The sequence below is a fragment of the Oryx dammah genome, unplaced genomic scaffold (assembly GCF_014754425.2).
Source record: "Oryx dammah isolate SB20612 unplaced genomic scaffold, SCBI_Odam_1.1 HiC_scaffold_4, whole genome shotgun sequence".
NCBI classification, from domain to species: domain Eukaryota; kingdom Metazoa; phylum Chordata; class Mammalia; order Artiodactyla; family Bovidae; genus Oryx; species Oryx dammah.
The window spans coordinates 63,332,953-63,352,866 of record NW_024070188.1 but is presented as its reverse complement, the minus strand read 5'-3'; the positions used below and the strand labels follow the sequence as shown (position 1 = coordinate 63,352,866).

Sequence of the window (19,914 nt, the reverse complement as noted above, 5' to 3'; positions counted from 1 at the left end):
ATCAGTCACTAAATGGTGACTCCTTTTTAGCTAAAATTGTGAAATTGCACTCTATGTAATTCTGATTTAAGGCCTCCTGAAACTTACATTTTCAAGGGAGAGACAAACAAGATAAATAGCTAAAATATATTTATACTGGTGATATGTACTAAAGGGAAAAAAGAAGAGAAGGGAGATATAAAATATTGGGGAGGAGTTGCAATTTTAGGTAGGTTAGCAGGTAAGACCTCAACAAGAAGGGGACTCTTGACTAAGCCCCTGAAGAATAAGAAGGTGCTATCCATGAGGATGTCTAAAGGAAGAACATTTCAGATGGTGGGAACATCATGTGCAAAGACCCTGAGGCAGGAGTCTGCTTGGTTTGTACAAGGAACTGGATGGAAGATGGTGTAGCTAGAGTAGGATAAAGAAGGGATAGGGTTGTAGGAGTTGAGGTCCGAGATAGCAATGGGCCAGTTCATAGGTCATGTAGGGTCTTGTAGGTTCTAGTAAGATTGCACAGGAGCAGCATGATCTGACATGTTTTGAAAGGATCCCTCAGGCTTCTGTGTTGAGGAATAGACTATTAAAGCAGGGATGGGGAGAAGGAGAGGGTGGCCAACAAGGTCAGAGTTAAGAAGCTAAGGTAATAATCCATGGCATTCCAGCATCCATCTTAATGGAGTACTTGTGATGTGTTCTGCCGGTGAAATGGATGAGGTTTTTCCTGTGCCCCTCTGTATTTATAAATACTGAGAGCAATGGGAGTCAGATCATTCTGAAAGGTGTGCCATCCTGGTTTCTTATTTTTCTTTAGTAGTTTGTGGCACTGTGTAACAGTCACATCTGCATATAACTTTATCTGTGCCCTGCTTGTCTGGGAAATTTTCGCACAAAGGAAGGGAGTACTTTATAAACTGGATTATCTTTGTCAGTTGTTATACTGGAGCAATCCCTAGGGATCATCCCCTGGCAACGAGGCGAACTGAAGATCTGTTTCATTGTGAGAGTTATCGAATCTGACAGTCTCAGTCAACTGAAAGAAAAGTAGGTTACCAGGGCTGATGAGTCCCACTGAGCAGAATACAGACCATAAAACAGTGCTTCACCATCTCCCTAGGCAGACGTCACATGGAAGAGAGAACCTTCTCTGTAGGGTGTTACCATGCTATTTATTTTCCATCAAGCTGAAGCTTGCCTATTAAGATTTGCTTCTCGTGGCCTTTAAGTAAAATCTGTGCTATATTTCAAGGTTGCCCGAAAAATTATTTCTATCTATGTATATATCAGAAAGAGTAACATAATTTACTAAATTAAGATTCAACTTCAGACATGTGAAGCTGAATGTGAACTTTACACAAACTGTCATGAAATTCTCAAATAAAATTAATTTTAATTTGTGTGTGTTTTGTGTACCTGCAGTGTGAGGGCAGATAATAAGTATTGTATATCAAACCTATTTTGAGTGTCACAACTACATAAAGGGTAGACATAATTGATTTACATTGGTATGACTTTGTTGTTCAGTTGCTCAGTTGTGTCCGACCCTTTGAGACCCCATGGACTGCAGCATGCCAGGCTTCCCTGTCCTTCACTATCTCCTTAAGGTTGCTTGAACTCATGTCCATTGCGTCAGTGATGCCATCCAACCATCTCATTCTCTGTTGTCCCTTTCTCCTCCTGCCTTCAATCTTTCCCAGTATCAGGGTCTTTTCCAGTGAGTTGGCGCTTTGCATCAGGTGACCAAAGTATTGGAGTTTCAGCTTCAGCACCAGTCCTTCCAATGAATATTCAGGATTGATTTCCTTTAGGATTGACTGATTTGATCTCCATGACTTAATTTAATTCTTTCAAACATTCCTTTGGTTGAAGGTTGCCATTTCCTCCTCCAGGGGGTTTTCCCAACCCAGGAATCGAACCCACGTGTCCTCTGTCTCCTGCATTAGCAGGTGAATTCTTTACCACTGAGCCATGTGGAAAGCCTAAATTGCCTTTCAAGGATCTGTAGTAGATGTGATCATTTTAACCAGTGTTGGATCAAACATGAATTGATACGATGCAATTTAGTGTCATAATAAGATGTCAGTAACATGCTCAATAAATTGAGTATATTTATTTGTCAGTTTTAATTACAAACATTTCACATTTTTCTTAGGTGGCAAAGAAAGTAGGTTTTCATTTTATATGTATTATGTACTAATAATGTAAAATCTCATATATTGGGTTGCCTATTCATATATATATACATATATTTATTTCCACAATGCCTTTTTCATACCTATCATGTCATTAGGTTCACAAGTACCCTTAGGGGGATGTGGTAGAGAGTACAGCCCTATTTTACAGCAAAGGAAACTTCAGTGTTTAAGAACAACTTCAGGATCCCTTGACTGAAAAATATAAAGCGAATAGACTCAGGTCTTTGGATTCTTAGCTTAGGACTCTATCCCCGTACCACACTGTTTTCATAGCTCTAGAGTAGTCTTTTTCAGATATGTGGAGTGCTATTAGTTGTAGAATAAACACAGATTTTCAGGAAGGCTAATTCAATAGCAGTAAACGGAGATAGCAGTGTTCTTCTATTCAGGATATCTAACTAATGTATTTCTGTAGATGTCTCACTAATGTCCTCTTAGAAACTTTCATTAGATCTGGAAAGGTATCAAGACATGCTTTTGAAAGATAGATAATCTTCATAAATACTGTGTTAAATGAAAGAAGTAAGTCACAAAAGAGAACATACAATATGATTTCCCTTAGAGAAAATCCAAAACAGGCAAATGAAGCTGAATGTTAGAAGTCAGGATAGCAGTTACCCCTTTAGGGGGGTGTGGTGGAGAGTGTTGAATTGACTTGGCTGCTAGTTTTACAGATATTCCCCTGGGAATGTTTATTTATTTATTTATTCATTCATTTTTAAGTAAAATTTGTCTTAACGCCTTAGGTGGTAGTTTAAATGCTTTCAACTTGAAGAGCAGTTCTTAGGCATTTATTATGATTATAAACTGCCATTTCTCAACAAAAGTCAATTACCCTTTTCTGTTGTTGTTCCTGAGTCTGTGGCAGGCTTCCTAGGTGGCCCTAGTGGTAAAGAACCCACCTTCCAATGCAGGAGACATAAGAGAAGCAGGTTTGGTCCCCGGGTTGGGAAGATTCCCTGGAGGAGGGCATGACAACCCATTCCAGTATTCTTGCTTGAAAAAATCCCCATGGACAGATAAGCCTGGCAGGCAGGCTACAGTCCCTAGGGTCACAGAGTCAGACACGACTGAAGCAACTTAGCATGCACGAGCCTGTGGCAATTTTTTTCAGTTCTTGGCATTTGTCATAGAACTAGCTGCTGGAGCCATGGTGAAGTTCATCATGAAATGCTTGCCAAAACAACTTTCTTGCTTACACTTTTTAAGATGTGAGGAAAGGAAGATATTGAAAAGGGCTCCCCAGTTAGGATGTTAATGTGTATCAAAACACACACTGCTAGAAATTTCTTCATGGGGCTCTGATAGGCTCCAAGCAGAGCTTTAGTCAGCTTGTGATAATTTAACAATTTCGCAGTTGATTTTTCTTTTTCTATGTAAATGATTTCTAAAGAGCACAGATAGCTGAACAGCAATAGCTCTATCATTTTCAAACTTGAGGTCAGAGCCTAAAGGAGATGAGATTGAGGCTAGAAATTACTTGGAGCAAAAAGAAATTTTAATAAAAATAGAGACTGATGGCCAAACCCATGATGTTTCTTCTCTGGGCTTCTAATGTTAAACTAAATCCATAAGCTTTCTGATCACAGTAAGTATAGAGAGAAACAGGAAGAACTTAAAAGATTTTTTCAGCAAAACCTTTTCCAGTCCTCATGGCTTAGAGTCTAAGGCCTTAGCAAATCATGTATATTATGGGTTACATGCAAGATGAGCGGTTCCCTTGTGAACCATTGCTTCTTGTTCCTAAATGTGACCAATTTTTTTTTCTTTTGGCTTGCTTCAAATCAGTTCAATTTTTTTTAAATGTATTTTAAATGTTTCTGCCAGCAATTACACACTATGGCTTCCTCTCACTTTTTTCCCCTGCAGTGTTCTATCTCTTCATCAGAAGAGGAAAGACTTACTTCCACCAGGAGACCTAAGACACCAACGTCAAGTGACTGCTCTGACCTTCATACTCAAACCAACTGGACCAAGTCACTTCCCTTGCCAACACCGGAAGAGAAGATGCGGCAGCAAGCCCAAACAGTCCAGGCTGACATGGTTCCTATTAACATAACTGGTATGCTTTACTCTGGACAGGTTCCACATGTTCTGGGAGAATGACTGTGGTTCTTTGTTTGGTATATGCTCTTAGCGTGTCATTCATACAACAGAGGTAGATAGCTGTGGTCTGACTTCCTGCTTTTTGCTGAATGAAGGGAATACTAAAATGTGTATGTGTGTGCATGTCAAATATCTATTGCTTTTAGATTTATAGACTGTATCACCAAAGGTTGAAGTCAGAGAATTCAGTGGTCCAACCATTCAGTTAAAGTGTGTCTTTTAATTGAATTGTCTTCTTTAAATATTTTGGCTATATGGAAATATCTTCTAAATGTGATCTTGGGTGAGAAAAAATTAGGTTTTTGAACTCATTTATAAAAGTGAAAAAGAACACTTTTAATATTTCTGAATGATTTTCTTACCTTCTCATTTTCTCAAGTAGAAAAAGGGGAAAATTACTTGAAATAAAAATATGAAATATTTAAAAAATCTAATAGGATAGTGAAATTATATCTTGATCTCCATAATTTGAATTCTATAATCATCAAATAAAAATCCATTCCTTCTAAATATAAAAAAATTAGAACTTGTTAGGCTGGCATATGAATATTAATTGCCAAATGTGAAATTCAAGTTCTTGCAGAATATTATATTCAGGTTTTAATCATCTGTGATAATTAAGGTAACAAGGTATGTAAAGCTCAAAGACAGTATTTCACAAACATAGAGAACTGTTAGTAAGTATCAAAATTTTCCTGCCCTGTCACTTCCATATCCTGCAGAGAAGATAGGTCATTTGTCTGGGGGTGTACAAAAGGCAAAATAGACATCTTAAGAATTGGTAGCTTCAGACATTAGATGTGTTCAAGAGAAAACATTACTGGTAGTGATACTGATAATCAACTCATACAAAATCTGGCTTATAAGGCCAGAACCTAAAAAAATCAGGTGATCAATAAGGATAAGTTTTCATAAAAAATTAGGATGAAAACTCATCATACCTTTGCTATGTTTCTGATGCTACTGCCCTCAACTGCTGTTAGAAAGTTTTTTACTATGGCATTGATGAGCTTGTAAGGGACTAAAAATATTTTGATAGTTATGAATTTTTTGAAACCTTACAGGATGTTTAAAAATTACATTTAAAACTCTGTTTTAAATTCCAGAGAAATTTAATAAGTACATGAATTATTTTAAATTCCATGGACATTTTCCCACATTTACTGTACTTAAGCCTTGCAGGAATAGCATGGCATTTTAGTCCATTCTCTTTGCAAATAGCATTGATTTTTCTGAGTATGATTCCCATTCACCAAATCATACTTTTAAAAGTATTTTTATATATAGTTGTATTTCAGAACAAAGTGTAATGTTTAAAGGCTGTGTATTTTCTGCAAGAAAATGCATTACATTATTAGCTTGATTAAAAGCCTCAGAATTAATATTGTAGGATTGTGCTATGAAATGTAACAGTCCTTAATGGAATTCAGATAAAATGCATTATCATGAAATTAGGAAATTTAAAGCAGAATAGATTTTCAGGAATAAAGGATAATTTACAGTAAAATACATTGGCACAACAGCAGACAGTGTCAGCCTCTGAACTTTATTCTTTCCTGTCTGATGAGTAAGTGGATATGAATTACATAGAGTTTAAAAGGAGGCCTTGAAAATGCCACACAGGAGAGGTGAATGACAATAAAGAAATGAGCAATACAAGTTAGGACAAAATGCAGTTCGCTTTTGAGTGATTAACATTTTTGGTAATGTAGAAGGCAAATGCCTAATGACATATTTATTGATCCATTTTCTGGATCTGTGTGTTTACTATACACACATACATTTCATAGAGAAATAGTTTTTCTTCTGATATTCTGGTATAAAGAAGCATTAAATTTGTTTACTTTTAGTGGTTGAATTGACATAGATTATACAACTCCTGGCTCTTTAAATGATACATTTCCAAAGCACTAGAAGATAAAATGTAGCTTCCTGTAGAGCGTTGTCACTGCTCATTTATTTGGGTGAACATTGACCTTCTATTTGGTTTTCAGTACAGTTCAGCAGAGGAAAGAATGCCAATAAATATATTATTTCAAATACAGAGAGATGCTTGCCAGGCAGAGAGGAAGAAAACATTAGTACAATGAGCTGCTGGCTTGAGAATCGATTTTCTTCCTTTAGCCACAGGCCTGTGTCCTGTGGGAACTCATCCTGTTCTAAGAGTTGAAGAGAAAAAAATGTGTAAAATAAAATGTGCATATGAGTATGTTGTTTAATCTGCCACGTGGGATAGCAGCTCTTACACCTAGAAGATAAATAGAGTGAGTAAACATGCTGAAGCAGTTCTTACAAACTGCCTTTGGACTGATGTTTGAGCTAGCTCAATTGACTTCTAAGTAGTAACCCTGACGGACTACTGCCATTTTTCAATGAAAAGAAATAATTAAATCCCTCTCAGTTCAGTAGACATTTACTGAATAACTACTTTGTGTCAGGCATCAGGCTGAATGCCACAGGCGATGCCAGGGTACGTGATCATGGTCCTCGCCCTTCAGAAATGTTTAACCCAGTAGAGGAGACAGTCCTTTTAGGTCACAGTGAAGGATGGAGAGTTTAGCACCAGCAGTGGTATATGTCTTAGATGTTCATCCTCGCAGTTTGTTTTTTAATTTCCTTGCAGCTTGGGTGGTTTATCTTTGTTTTTTTTTGTGTGTGTGTGTAGGAAGCAAACCTGGAGACTAAATGCAATATTCTGTTAATATTTTGTCCATTCTTAATGATTTGAGCCAAGAACATGTTTTTCCTCTGCCACAGAAAACAAATGAACCAGTGAAGTCCTGACTGGCCTCTTAAAGGCCATATTTGCTTTTGTACATAATGATGCATTTATCACAATGATGGTACCTTCTGGTGTTTCAGGGTTTTCTCTAAATCATTTCTGTTTTTTCTCTGTTAGGAACAAAGTTGAGAGCATTTTCAAATTTACAAGCCCTCATCTAAGTTTGTTGCTTTTTAGGTGAAATCTGTTTTGACCATTCCGATCTTTTATCCTCTGTTTTGACTAGAACCTTATTGGTTCTGTTCACAATGTATTGCTATTAAAATAGAAGATACATTGTTCACAGCATACCCACTTTTGAATGTGCATCGATGTTGCTAAAAAGAATGAATGATTTTTAAACTTTTCTTATAATATGGAAGTATATATTTTGTATGTGTACATATGTATTTTTAAAATTCTTTTTGAGGAGAAGAACCATTTAATAAGGTCAATGCTATAAAACTTCTCTTCAAATGTCAAGTAATTTAAAGCAGACCAAACAGTAATTGATATGTTACTGTTTTAGGGTATCCCACGGTGTGATAATCACACAACTTACACACTAGAAAGAAAAAACTTCGATGTGGCATTCTGGGTTTGATTTCAACATACCTGTAATGAATTTAGATCAACTTTCGAAAAGTGATTAAGAAACAGCGAGAAGCAGTTTAGCTTTAACAAACCGCAGTGCTACTGGGTCTCATTGTGATAAAAGTACTTTATCATTATAAGGCTTTTTCATTATCATTGTGTCTCACACCATAGTCTATTCAAATTATGAGCCTCCTTGACTGAAGAAAAGTCTTCACCTAGGAATTCTTGATTAAGTTATTTGTTTCATCACATCGGACAAGACAATACTTTGGTCTCTGGTGAGGATCAAATGAAGAAAATAAATTCATCTCCAGCTGATGTAAAGTGTGATTTCGGTGACCGGAACCAAAATACATGCTGATGTAAAGTGTGATTTTGGTGACCAAAGACTTTTGTGAAACACTTCCAAAACAACCCATTTTTTAAATAACACAAAATCACTCGTCCAATGTCTTATTCACCAGTTTGCATTTGCAAATGAGCTCAAGGTGCTTTCTTTGAATGGACATACACCCAGAAATTGGAAAACAGCCTTATGATGCTAATGTGCTTTCCTCCCTTTTTTGCCCTTCAGCATCCATTCATCATTGTATGACTGGCTAACATCATTATTAATACCTTCTTATCATTTTACAACAAGCTTCTGGAAGAAAGTGCATGGTGTCGGCTTGCTTGAAAATAACATTGCTTTGCTTGTTCTACTACTCTGCATTAGGGGAGAATTTCGATCGCCAGGCCAGTCTTCGGCGGTCTCTAATTTACACAGACACTCTGGTAAGACGACCGAAGAAAGTCAAAAGGAGAAAGACTATTACAGGAGTCCCTGACAGCATACAGAAGGAGCTAGGTATGGCTCATCAGAACTGTATTCTGTTGCCCATCATTGCTACTCACCATTACTACCCTAATCTTATCGGTGGTCTTTGTGAAATCAATACATTCTGATAGCCTTTTGGTACCCCAAAGGGTCAGCTTCTTTCCTGAATGAGGCACTGGGTACAAATCTTAACATCCCATGCAGGTGATTTGTTGAATTTTGATGAAAAGGTAAGAGGAAGAGCATATATGAAAACTATTGACTGGGATGATAGAAATTAAACAGTTATGTCATCATCTCTGTGTACCTTCAACATTGGGCATGCCCACAGTAAAATTCACTTTCAATTTAGAGCTTAAGTTTTCATGAAACCAAAAACTTATTCTAGGACTTCAGATTGTGAGTATGGACTTCATTAGTTATACTGACAATATTGGTGGCATTTTTTCATCCAACATCATTAGTAAATACCAGTAAAATTGAAAATGGTCATTTGTGTTGGATAATGCCTTACTGGTACTTCTGGTGAAACAAATTCGTAGCTTTTTGATTTGGTATTTCTCAACATGTGGTTGAAAAACAGAAACCAAGAGTTTCTTTTGACTGGTGCAGAAGATGGTTTACTTCATTATTCACTCACCCATCTTCTTTCTGCTTATCTTTATATATGCTTTGGATAACATTTTCTTTTCTTTCTGTATACATTGCCTCACCTGTTTTTTCACTGGCCAACAGGAATGTCTGCTGAGGGAGCAGGGACTTCAGTACCAGGCTGCTTCAGTTGGAATCCTGTCTCTGCCACTTACTTACTGGGCAGCCTCAAGCTGGTTATTTCACCTCTCTGAGTCTACTTTTTCACTCAAAAAAAGTGTGGTTACTGATGTTAATAGAACCTAATTCATAGGGCTGTTTGAGGATTTAATGAATTTATACAGGCAGAGCACGTGGTACCTGGTATCTGCCTGCCAGTGCAGGAGATGAGGATTCAACCCCTGAGTCAGGAATATCCCCTGGAGCAGGAAATGGCCACCCACTCCTGTATTCTTGCCTGGAAAACTCCAAGGACAGAGGAGCCTGGTCGGCTACGATGTAATGGGGTTGCAAAGAGTTGGACACAACTGAGTGCGTGCACACACACACACTACTATTAATATATACATATTAGCTGCTATTGTAATTATTGTACCAACTTAATACTGCCTATCTTGAATCTTCCCTTTTTCTCTTTGGTCAACCTGTGGACTTCTTTGCTTATAGTTACTCAATATGCAGAAAACTAAGATCATGGCATCTGATCCCATCACTTCATGGCAAATAGATGAGGAAACAGTGGAAACAGTGTCAGACTTTATTTTTGGGGGCTCCAAAATCACTGCAGATGGTGGCTGCAGCCATGAAATTAAAAGACTCTTCCTCCTTGGAAGAAAAGTTATGACCAACCGAGACAGCATATTAAAAAGCAGAGACATTCCTTTGTCGACAAAGGTCTGTCTAGTCAAAGCAGTGGTTTTTCCATGTAGTCATGTATGGATGTGACAGTTGGATCATAAAGAAAGCTGAGTACCCAAGAGTTGATGCTTTTAAACTGTACTGTTGGAGAAGACTCTTGAAAGTCTCTTGGACTGCAAGGAGATCCAACCAGTCTATGCTAAAGAAGATCAGTTCCTGAATATTCATTGGAAGGACTGATGCTGAAGCTGAAACTTGAATACTTTGTCACCTGATGCAAAGAACTGACTCACTGGAAAAGACCCTGATGCTGGGAAAGATTGAAGACAGGAGGAGAAGGAGACGACAGAGGATGAGATGGTTAGAATGGCATCACCGACTCAATGGACATGAATTTGAGTAAACTCCAGGAGTTGGTGATGGACAGGGATGCCTGACGTGCTACATTCCATGGGGTCACAAAGAGTCAGACACAACTGAATGACTGAACTGAACTGATATTTTTACTTTTATTTGCTATTGAGGGCTATACTCTAAAAACTCCAAATCATTACTTCTGAACTTTCCTATCAATGTTTTAGGCAAAATGAGTTTATCCTAGCAATGGTAGTATATGTTATAGCATGTCGAGGTAGTTTCAGCTTCTAGGTGTCACAGACATCATTCCTATGTGCTTTTTTCCTGACACCCTTGCCTACATACATGCCTTGTATTAGGGAGGGAAAGCTTATTCTCGTTTACCTGGCATTTTCTCTCTTTACTGCCATCCAGTTCTACAGTATGTGTTCTCTGCGTTCCAGACTGCAACTACAAAGGGATGAATAGTGATGCTTTTCATCTGCACTAGGTAGCTTCAGTGACCCAGATGACAGTGGATGCTCATCTTACCTCATAACACAGGGATTTTATCATGAACAAAGGCCAGATTGCATCCACAGGATTTACAAAGGCTGCCTCTGGTTCATGCCTGCACATCGCCTCCTTTAGTGGCCCAGGCCTCCTGTATCCCATTCTTTTATACTGTTTTTCTTTCTCTTTTAGGTGACGGGCAACTAATTTCAGAAAAAATAATGTGTACTGGTATGTCTAGCAGATATTAATGGGCTAATTTCTTATAGTACTCAGGTAAATTTATATTTGACTGCTCTTTTAGGAGATGTCTTAACCTAAAAAAGAAACTTTATACACAGCTCTTTGTAAGATAACAAGGTTGATATTTCTGGGTAGGCTACATTTTAAGTGACTTTCCAGTCAAAATGAGTAGGTTTTAGATGGCTTTGTGCCCAGAGTATAAGAATAGTTTGGCCCAGATAAAATAGACATACACGTAAATATTCAATATGAATTGTCTATCTATCTGTCTATCTGATTTCTAGAGCCTCAAAGTTATGAACTTTTAACACTTTTTTTTTTTTAAACTGAGCCAATTACTATGGAGCCAGTAACTCAGTTGTCTCTTTGACCTTACTGGAAGTATCCGATCAGCTAGGTAAATCATATCTTCTATAATTTTAATATTTTTTAAAACTGGTGATAGAGTCTCTGCGGCCCTCATTCATTTCTCTTTTGCCCATTACAGGAACACCACTAATACTGAGGCAAAAAAAAAAAAAGCTTCCCGCGCATCACCTGTGTTGTGAGTGTTGCCACATAAGAAACTTTCGGTGTCATTGCACAGTTGATGACATGACCTGGATCGTGGCTAGAGGCCAGCTGAGACAGCTGTATCTAAGTTAGAGCTTTTTTTTTTTTTTTTTTTAAAGACAATTAGACAACCCCTCTAATTTTATAGATAGGCCAGTTGAAAGGACTAGTGGGTAGAGTAAGGGAAAGGGACATTTGAATACAGTGAAGTGAAGTGAAAGTTGTTCAGTTGTGTCCGACTCTCTTTGACCCCATGGACTTATGCAGTCTATGGAATTCTCTAGGCTAGAATACTGGAGTGAGTAGTCTTTCCCTTCTCCAGGGGATCTTCCCACATTTAGCCAAAAAAAGTGGATTGTACCTTTCCTTTGCTTCATTCATTTGGGCAAGGGTTGACTTTGCCCTTTCTCCTAATGTTTTGTATTTATAAGGCCTCTGATTTGAGAGCTTTGTGCTATCTTACTAATTATTATCAAAAGTAGACACTTCTTAAGAATTAGTCTTCCTTAGATATAAAGTGTAGGGAAGAATGACTGAGTCATTAGACTTTAGAAGGATATGATTATCTGGAAAAAAGACATTCACTGGAAAAGATACAGCCTGTCCACAAAACACTGCCTAAATTGCTGGGACTTTCACTTTTAAAATCTAACCAGAGATGCTCCTAGTATTAGAGTTAATTGTGCTTAACTATATGCAGCTTCTACTTAAAAATCTGTAGTGGACTCTAGAGATTGGTCAGCATATAAAGTTTTTAAATCAGGTATGATATTTTTTCTTTAAAGCATATTTATGGTATGTGATTTGTTGCCTTCCATTTAAATAAAAGGACAAAGTGTCTTTTTCTTTACTCTCGTCTTAAACATACATGGAATTGTATTTGAGCAACCTGTTATGAGATTCCATCTTTTAGAAACAGATAAGAAATATCAATAACCTCGGATATGCAGATGACACCACCCTTATGGCAGAAAGTGAAGAGGAACTAAAAAGCCTCTTGAAGAAAGTGAAAGAGGAGAGTGAAAAAGTTGGCTTAAAGCTCAACATTCAGAAAACGAAGATCATGGCATCTGGTCCCATCACTTCATGGGAAATAGATGGGGAAACAGTGGAAACAGTGTCAGACTTTATTTTTTGGGGCTCCAAAATCACTGCAGATGGTGACTGCAGCCATGAAATTAAAAGACACTTACTCTTTGGAAGGAAAGTTATGACCAACCTAGATAGCATATTCAAAAGCAGAGACATTACTTTGCCAACAAAGGTCCGTCTAGTCAAGGCTATGGTTTCTCCAGTAGTCATGTATGGATGTGAGAGCTGGACTGTGAAGAGTGCTGAGCACTGAAGAATTGATGCTTTTGAACTGTGATGTTGGAGAAGACTCTTGAGAGTCCTTTGGACTGCAAGGAGTTTCAACCAGTCCATTCTAAAGGAGATCAGTCCTGGGTGTTCTTTGGAAGGACTGATACTGAAGCTGAAACTCCAATACTTTGGCCACCTCATGCAAAGAATTGACTCATTGGAAAAGACAGATGCTGGGAGGGATTGGGGGCAGGAGGAAAAGGGGACGACAGAGAATGAGATGGCTGGATGGCATCACCGACTCGATGGACGTGAGTTTGAGTGAACTCCGGAAGTTGGTGATGGACAGGGAGGCCTGGCATGCTGCAATTCATGGGGTCGCAAAGAGTTGGACACGACTGAGCGACTGAACTGAACTGAAGATTATTTTGTTCATATATAACTATGTTTGGCTACTGAATAGTCTGTGATTTCCTGGAACTTATCCCAGTATGTTACTCTCCAAGCAGAAAAGGACTTATTTAAAGGAATCTCCTTGTGAATAATTTTTGTTGGTTGATACTGAGAGCATTACTTTAGGCCCATCAAGACTTTTTTTAAAATTCATACATTAAGCCTTAAATGAAACTAGCGTGTAGATTTCTATCATTATTTTTATTACATGTGTCTTTTTAAAAGATAGATCTTGTAGTATTATAAGTTAAATAAAAAATGTGTAATTATTTTAAATAATTTAAGTTTTCATATTTATTTAAGTTAAAATCAGGTAAATCCCATCAAGATTTTTAGCAACAGCTGAGTGGACTATATTTGTAGTTCTATTTTTGTAATTTTTGCTACTTAAGATGGCATTCATCTGTGTCCTGTAATAATGTCACACTTTTTGTACTGTGAAAATACTGAAGGATCTGTTTCAGGAGTAGAATTTTGGTGGTCCCTATAATAAATAATATGAGTTGTTTTGTATATATATTTTAGAGGTCTTTAGAAAAACATTGTTATTTGAATTTAAAAATTGTTTTGAACTGTAAGTGGTGACGAAATGGCTATAGTCCCATTTTCAGAAGCCTAGAATTCACATGCAACATTGTTACCTGAAAGAATCAAGATTTTGTTTATGACCTGTAAAGACATTTAAAAATCTACCACTGACCTCATGTAAAAGCTAGTACAAAGGAAAGGAAAAAATAGGAAAGGAAATTTGAAAGGAAAAAAATATGAAAATCCGTATCAGAATGAAATAAGGTGTGCTGAATGTTTGGATTGAACTGGTGCAAACTGATCCAGTCCTCCAAGTCAACCCTCCACCTTCTAAAAGGACTTGCCAAGTGGTGCTGTTGGTAAAGAACCCCCTTGCCATTGCAGGAGATGTAAGAGAACCGGGTTCGATCCCTGGGTTGGGAAGATCCCCTGGAAGAAGGCATAGCAACCCCCTCCAGTATTCTTGCCTGGAGAATCCCATGGAGAGAGGAGCCTGGCAGGCTACAGTCCATAGGGTCACGAAGAGTCAGACATGACTGAACTTAGCATTGCACACACTCTAAAATACTAGACTGCAAATATTTGCACCTTTTGTTTTTCTTTGCTTAAAGTGGATTTTTCTTCTGTTCCTACCCTTTTGCCCACTTCCCCTTTTTCTGAGGGAGAGCGTCACATGCACACGTGTGGTGTGAGTGTGCAGTAAGTGTACTTAGCAGGGGGTAGGGGGGGAATAGATTTTCTTTGCCAAAGATACGAGCACAAAAATGATTCTCCATCATCACAGTGAAGGGAATAGCTTTACGCTTGGGAACCTTCATTGCGGGGTGGCTTCTCCTGTGCAGTTGATTCAAGACTATATCGTGCTTTGCTGTTTGGATGAGCTATGCTGTCCAATCAGGGACAGGTGTCATATGAAGGCTAGTATAAGTGGGGTAGGGAAGGAGATCTTGGGAATCCTATCATCACCAGTGTCCTTACCCAGGTGAACAGTGATGCCTGTGGGCCCTTGTTGGATAATAACAACCTAGAAAGAATTATGATTTCACTACTATTTTTCAAGATTTAATTGGTCCTAATGATTGCTATGCATGGATTTTTTTTTCTCTATACACTTTGAGTAAGTTATTGGCTTCATGATTTTATTTTAAGCTTCTCTTCTTTCCTGGGTAGTTTGAAATCTTTACCTATGTGTAAGGATTTTTTTCATCCATTTCCCTCTCTTTACTGTAAACCCTGCCTCATGCTGCTGTTGCTGCTGCTTCTTCCTCTTCTTCTTTTTTTAAACATACTATTCTTTCTGTTTGGTTGTAAAGCTCCAAGAAATGAATAATCCTAATTGGAGAAAATGTTCACTGGATCAGTTCCTGCTGCTTTTTCCCTCCCCAAACACAACAGATTGCTACTGAATTTTGAATGTCACTAACAGACAGATGATAATGGCTTAAGATGGATAATGAAATGTTTGAAACACAGATGGGCCTGTAAATCATTTTTTTCTTTTTCTTAGGACTTCTTCTGATATAAAAATTAATGTAATTAACACTGTTTTATACCAATATCCTTCCTAAATGATACCTCTGTAGCCCTTTTGTTGAGCTGCTACATTCATCTGTCTTTGAGAAAGACTGCCATTGCTAGATGGATGTTCTGTTCAGTCACTGGATGGGTGAGAGTCTTACCTTTACCAAAAAGAGATTATATAAAAAGGAAACCTTCCAAGGAGGCCTCAGCTTTGTTCTCAAAGGGAGTACCTGAGAATTGCATATGCAGCACTTAATCTGTAGGAGGCTCTGAGGTATATATGAAAAGAAGTACATGAAACTTATCATACAGGTCTTCATCTGGGGGTCATCAGTCACTACTTAAACTGTCACCTAGGTGCTTATAGGAAAAAAGAAACTAGGCCAAATAGAAAAGATTTTTTTTTTTTTTTCTTTTAAGTACAATACCACAGAATCAGAAGAGGGTGAGAGATCAAGGTGATGCACTCAGGTACTGATTTTTATTTTTAGGTGATGAGCTTCCTTATGCTTTCTCTCCAGCTTCGGGAGGCACTGGCCAAGATGATGTTGGTGGTCACTCGGCGTACACCCCAGACCACTACTCTACGCTTGGAAGGCTCGACAGCTATCGATTTACGGGACAGCGCTCAGAAACCAGGGATTCCAGCTGTCAGACTGAGGAAGTGAAAGTCGTACCACCTTCAATGAGAAGAATCAGAGCCCAGAAAGGGCAAGGCATTGCTGCTCAGATGAGTCACTTCTCAGGCTCCTCTGGGAACATGTCAGTGCTGAGCGACTCTGCGGGGGTCGTGTTCCCTTCTCGCCTCAACAACGACGCCGGTTTCCACAGTCTTCCCCGGTCTGGAGCAAGGGCAAATGTTCAGTCCCTGGAGCCACGGCTGGGCGCCCTGGGCCCTGCGGAAGACCTGGGCAGTGCTTTCCCCTACCAACGGGGTCACCCACAAGTAGATGAAGACGTTGGGCATCTAGGGACTGCCCCGAGGATGGGAACACTGTTGAGGCCCAAATCTCAGGAGCTGAGGCACTTTGAGGGTGAAAACGTAACCAGCCCTGCGTGTGTGGTGTCTCCTCACACGAGCTACTCTACCAGCATCATCCCAAATGCCACGCTCTCCTCCTCTTCAGAGATCATTGTGATTCACACTGCTCAGAGCTCAGGGCAGCTGGACAGTAAAATCACCAGCTCATCTTCATACTCAAAGGTCAGATCCAGAGACCACCTCCTCTCCAGGCAGAAAGATGGTCATCATTCGTCCAGTGCAACCACACTGCTGTCTCTCTGTGACTCCGAAGTCTCTCTAAATACACCAGCAAATCGGGAGAATGGGTCCCAGGCCATGGCCTATAACTGTAGCAATAACCTGGGCATCCCAGCCCACCCCCAGGATGTGGACAACAAGAGTGAGTCCAGTTATTCAGGAAGCCGGGGCCAGGGTGGTAGCATGGAGCCCTGGGAATACGGTGCCTCAGGTAGTGGGCGGGCATCCCCACTGAAGCCACACTTGGCAGCGCCTGGTTACTCCACTCCTGTAAGCAACACAAGCAGCTGCAGTTTGGACCAGACCTCTAACAAGGATGATACCAGGTCTGTGTATTCAGAGGACCACGATGGCTACTCCCCTACTCTGCACCCAGACTCTGGACACAGACCTGGGGATCTGTGCAATAGTAATGATGGCTTTGGGAACCCCAGGCACAGCGTGGTCAATGTTTTTGATGGAAGAGCTCAGAGACACCAAGGGGACCGGTCCAATTGCCAAGACAAATCCCTCGCGCGAAGCATTTCTTTGAAGAAAGCCAAGAAGCCTCCCCTGCCACCCTCTCGGTCGGACTCTCTGCGCAGGGTTCCCAAGAAGAACGTCCAGTCGAATGGGCAGGTGCTGAACGAGAGCCTGATTGCCTCGCTCCAGCACTCGCTGCAGCTGAACCTCCCGGGCAAGGGCGGCAGCTCGCCTTCCCAGAGCCCCTGCAGTGACTTCGAAGAACCGTGGCTGCCTCGCTCCCGCAGCCAGAGCACTGTGAGCGCCGGCAGCAGCCTGACCTCTGCCACAGCCCCCAACGTCTACTCCGTGTGCGGGCTCACGCCGGCACAGAGCGACACGAGCAGCGTCAAGTCTGAGTACACAGACCCGTGGGGCTACTACATTGACTACACAGGAGTGCAGGAAGAGCAGGGGAACGCAGGCAGGGCCGGTCCGGCCGGCAGCGCAGCATCACCTGGAGGTGGGCCGGGCCGCCACCTCCTGGAGGGGTCCCGGGCTGCGGTACCCCCGGTGCTCGGTGGCACCGTCAAACCAAAGATCACGTCGCCAGAGAAGTCGCACAGAGTCACTTCTCCATCCAGTGGGTATTCCAGCCAGTCGAACACGCCTACCGCCCTCACCCCTGTGCCTGTGTTCCTAAAATCAGTGTCACCAGCCAGTGGGAAGGGGAAGCCCAAACCCAGGGTGCCAGAAAGGAAGTCGTCTCTTGTATCTTCAGTATCCGTCTCCTCCTCCTCCACGTCTCTTTCCTCGAATACTTCCACCGAAGGAAGCGGGACGGTGAAGAAGCTGGACTCAGCGCTGGTGTCTCCGCTCGCGCCTGCTCCTCACGCCTCTCCTCCAGCCCCTGGTCCCGCTGACAAGTCTCCTTTCCTCCCTCCCCCACCGCCTCTGGCCGATTTCTCCGAGGGCTCACCTCTGCCTCGGTCTCCCCTCTTCCCTCCTCCGCCACCAGAAGTGCTCACTCCCTTCTGTGCCCCCACCGACGCCTCCTTTCCTCCGCCCCCCACAGCGCTGAGCCCCCCTTTTCTGGATTCATCTGACTCCCTGCCACCTCCGCCACCTGCCTTACCCCCCTCAGTGCCCCCGCCTGCCCCACCGCTTGACCCCAAATTGATGAAAGATGCCAGGCCTTCTTTCAAGAAACCTGGCCAGCCAGAGTCCTCCCGGGAGGCCTGCAGACAGCCTTCCATCAAGGAGGAGGGCAGCAGACTCCCCATGCCCCTGATCACCACCGAAGCGTTGCAGATGGTGCAGTTGAGGCCGGTGAAGAAGAACTCAGGAACCGAAGCAGCCCCCTTACAGGAACACGCATCTCAGGAAAAACGAACTCCGGTTGTTCCCCAGTATCATTTAAAGCCATCTGCTTTCCTGAAATCCCGAAATAGCATACATGAAATGGAGAGTGAAAGCCAGCCTGCCTCCGCGACGAGCTCGCTTCCGACTCCTGCCAAGAGCTCGACTCAGGGTCACCAGGACAGTGCAGCCGAGCATGGCCTCCGGAGCCGCAGCCCGGCCGGGGAGGCGGAGGCCGGAGCGGGTGCCACCCCGCCCCTGGGCCCGTCGCCCAGCAGGAAGCCGCCCCCCATTTCCAAGAAGCCCAAACTGTTCCTCGTGGTGCCACCTCCGCAGAGGGATTTCACGGCGGAGCCCTCAGAGAATGTGAGCGTGGCATCTCCTAGCCCCACGAGCGGAGAGGCACGAGAGAGGGGTGCAACAGGGGCTGGTTCCGATGACACCGATTCTGGCAGCTCGGTGGTTCTTGTGGAAGGAGCTGCAGGATCCGAGTCCCCGGGCAGAGTGGAAGCCAATGTCCCCATGGTGCCAGCCCCTGCGGAGGAGCCGGGTGCCAGGAACGGTGTGGAGCGCTGCCTGCCTCCGCAGGACCCAGGGCGTGAGTCTGGTTTTCTCTTGTTCCCTAGACGGTTCGCAGCTGAGGCGAGTAAGGCTGGTGCATGCTCAGGTTCAAGCCGGCTGCATGTGGGCTCCCTGTGCCGCCTTGCGCTTAGGTTACCAACTTGGCATTTCTATGTATTTTTTTTTTTTTTTAATATCCAGATATAAAGGTAGAGCTCATAGAAGGGCAGAAAATAGAAGGGGTGGGGTGGTGGGCAGCAGACTGAGTATTAAATAACTAAGTAATCCCCCCCAGAGAGCGACAAATAAATGTTACGGCAAAATTTAAGAGATTCCGTTTTATCTAGACTTTTAACAAAAAAGCCTGAGCTTTGACTGTCATGCTTGTGTCATTTCCCCATCTTTGTGATATATCAGACAACAGACCCTGCTGCCTTTCCCTGGGATTCTCACGTTGTCAGGAATGGCAGAGAAGCATATTTGGGAGCTTGGCTCGACTGAAATTCAAGTCATTCATGCATCTTGTGTCTGCCTGCTTGCTTCTCCATAGCTGGGGTGCCGGAGGCTGAGACAGCCAGTTCTTCCTCAGAGACCTGTGACTTCCTTAAAGACGACGGGGGTGATGAGGTGATGACCCCCAGGAGACCCCGGACCACAGAAGACCTTTTTGCAGCTATTCACAGGTATCCAAAACTCCTTCCTCTTTGTTGAATCTACTTTATGAGTCCCCTCTTTCCAAATCGATTCTCAGTATGTTTTTCTTTGTTGAGGTTCTTACTCTCACCTATTTGTTTCTATATTTTTATTTCCCTTAACTCCAATTTCTTTTTTACTCTGTTCCACTGATTTTTATGATGATGTGGGGGACAGAGGGTCAGTGTGATGATGTTTGGTTGGCCTTCCTCTTGCTAGCAAGAAAGGCAGTGTCACTATATTT

The 19,914-nt window shown here is 41.6% G+C and overlaps 1 protein-coding gene across 4 annotated transcripts in view; it reads left to right on the top strand.

Moving 5' to 3' along the window:
* NHSL1 (NHS like 1) overlaps positions 1-19,914 on the top strand; it is a 144,029-nt gene that overhangs the window by 117,127 nt on the left and 6,988 nt on the right. For 3 of the 4 annotated variants that reach the window (XM_040238768.1, XM_040238770.1, XM_040238771.1), the window contains exons 4-7: positions 4,047-4,239; positions 8,357-8,488; positions 15,877-19,014; positions 19,528-19,660. In XM_040238768.1, the coding sequence (XP_040094702.1) occupies positions 4,047-4,239; positions 8,357-8,488; positions 15,877-19,014; positions 19,528-19,660 (3,596 nt within the window). The remainder of the gene's footprint in view (positions 1-4,046; positions 4,240-8,356; positions 8,489-15,876; positions 19,015-19,527; positions 19,661-19,914) is intronic. The other variant, XM_040238769.1, reaches the window with a different exon arrangement.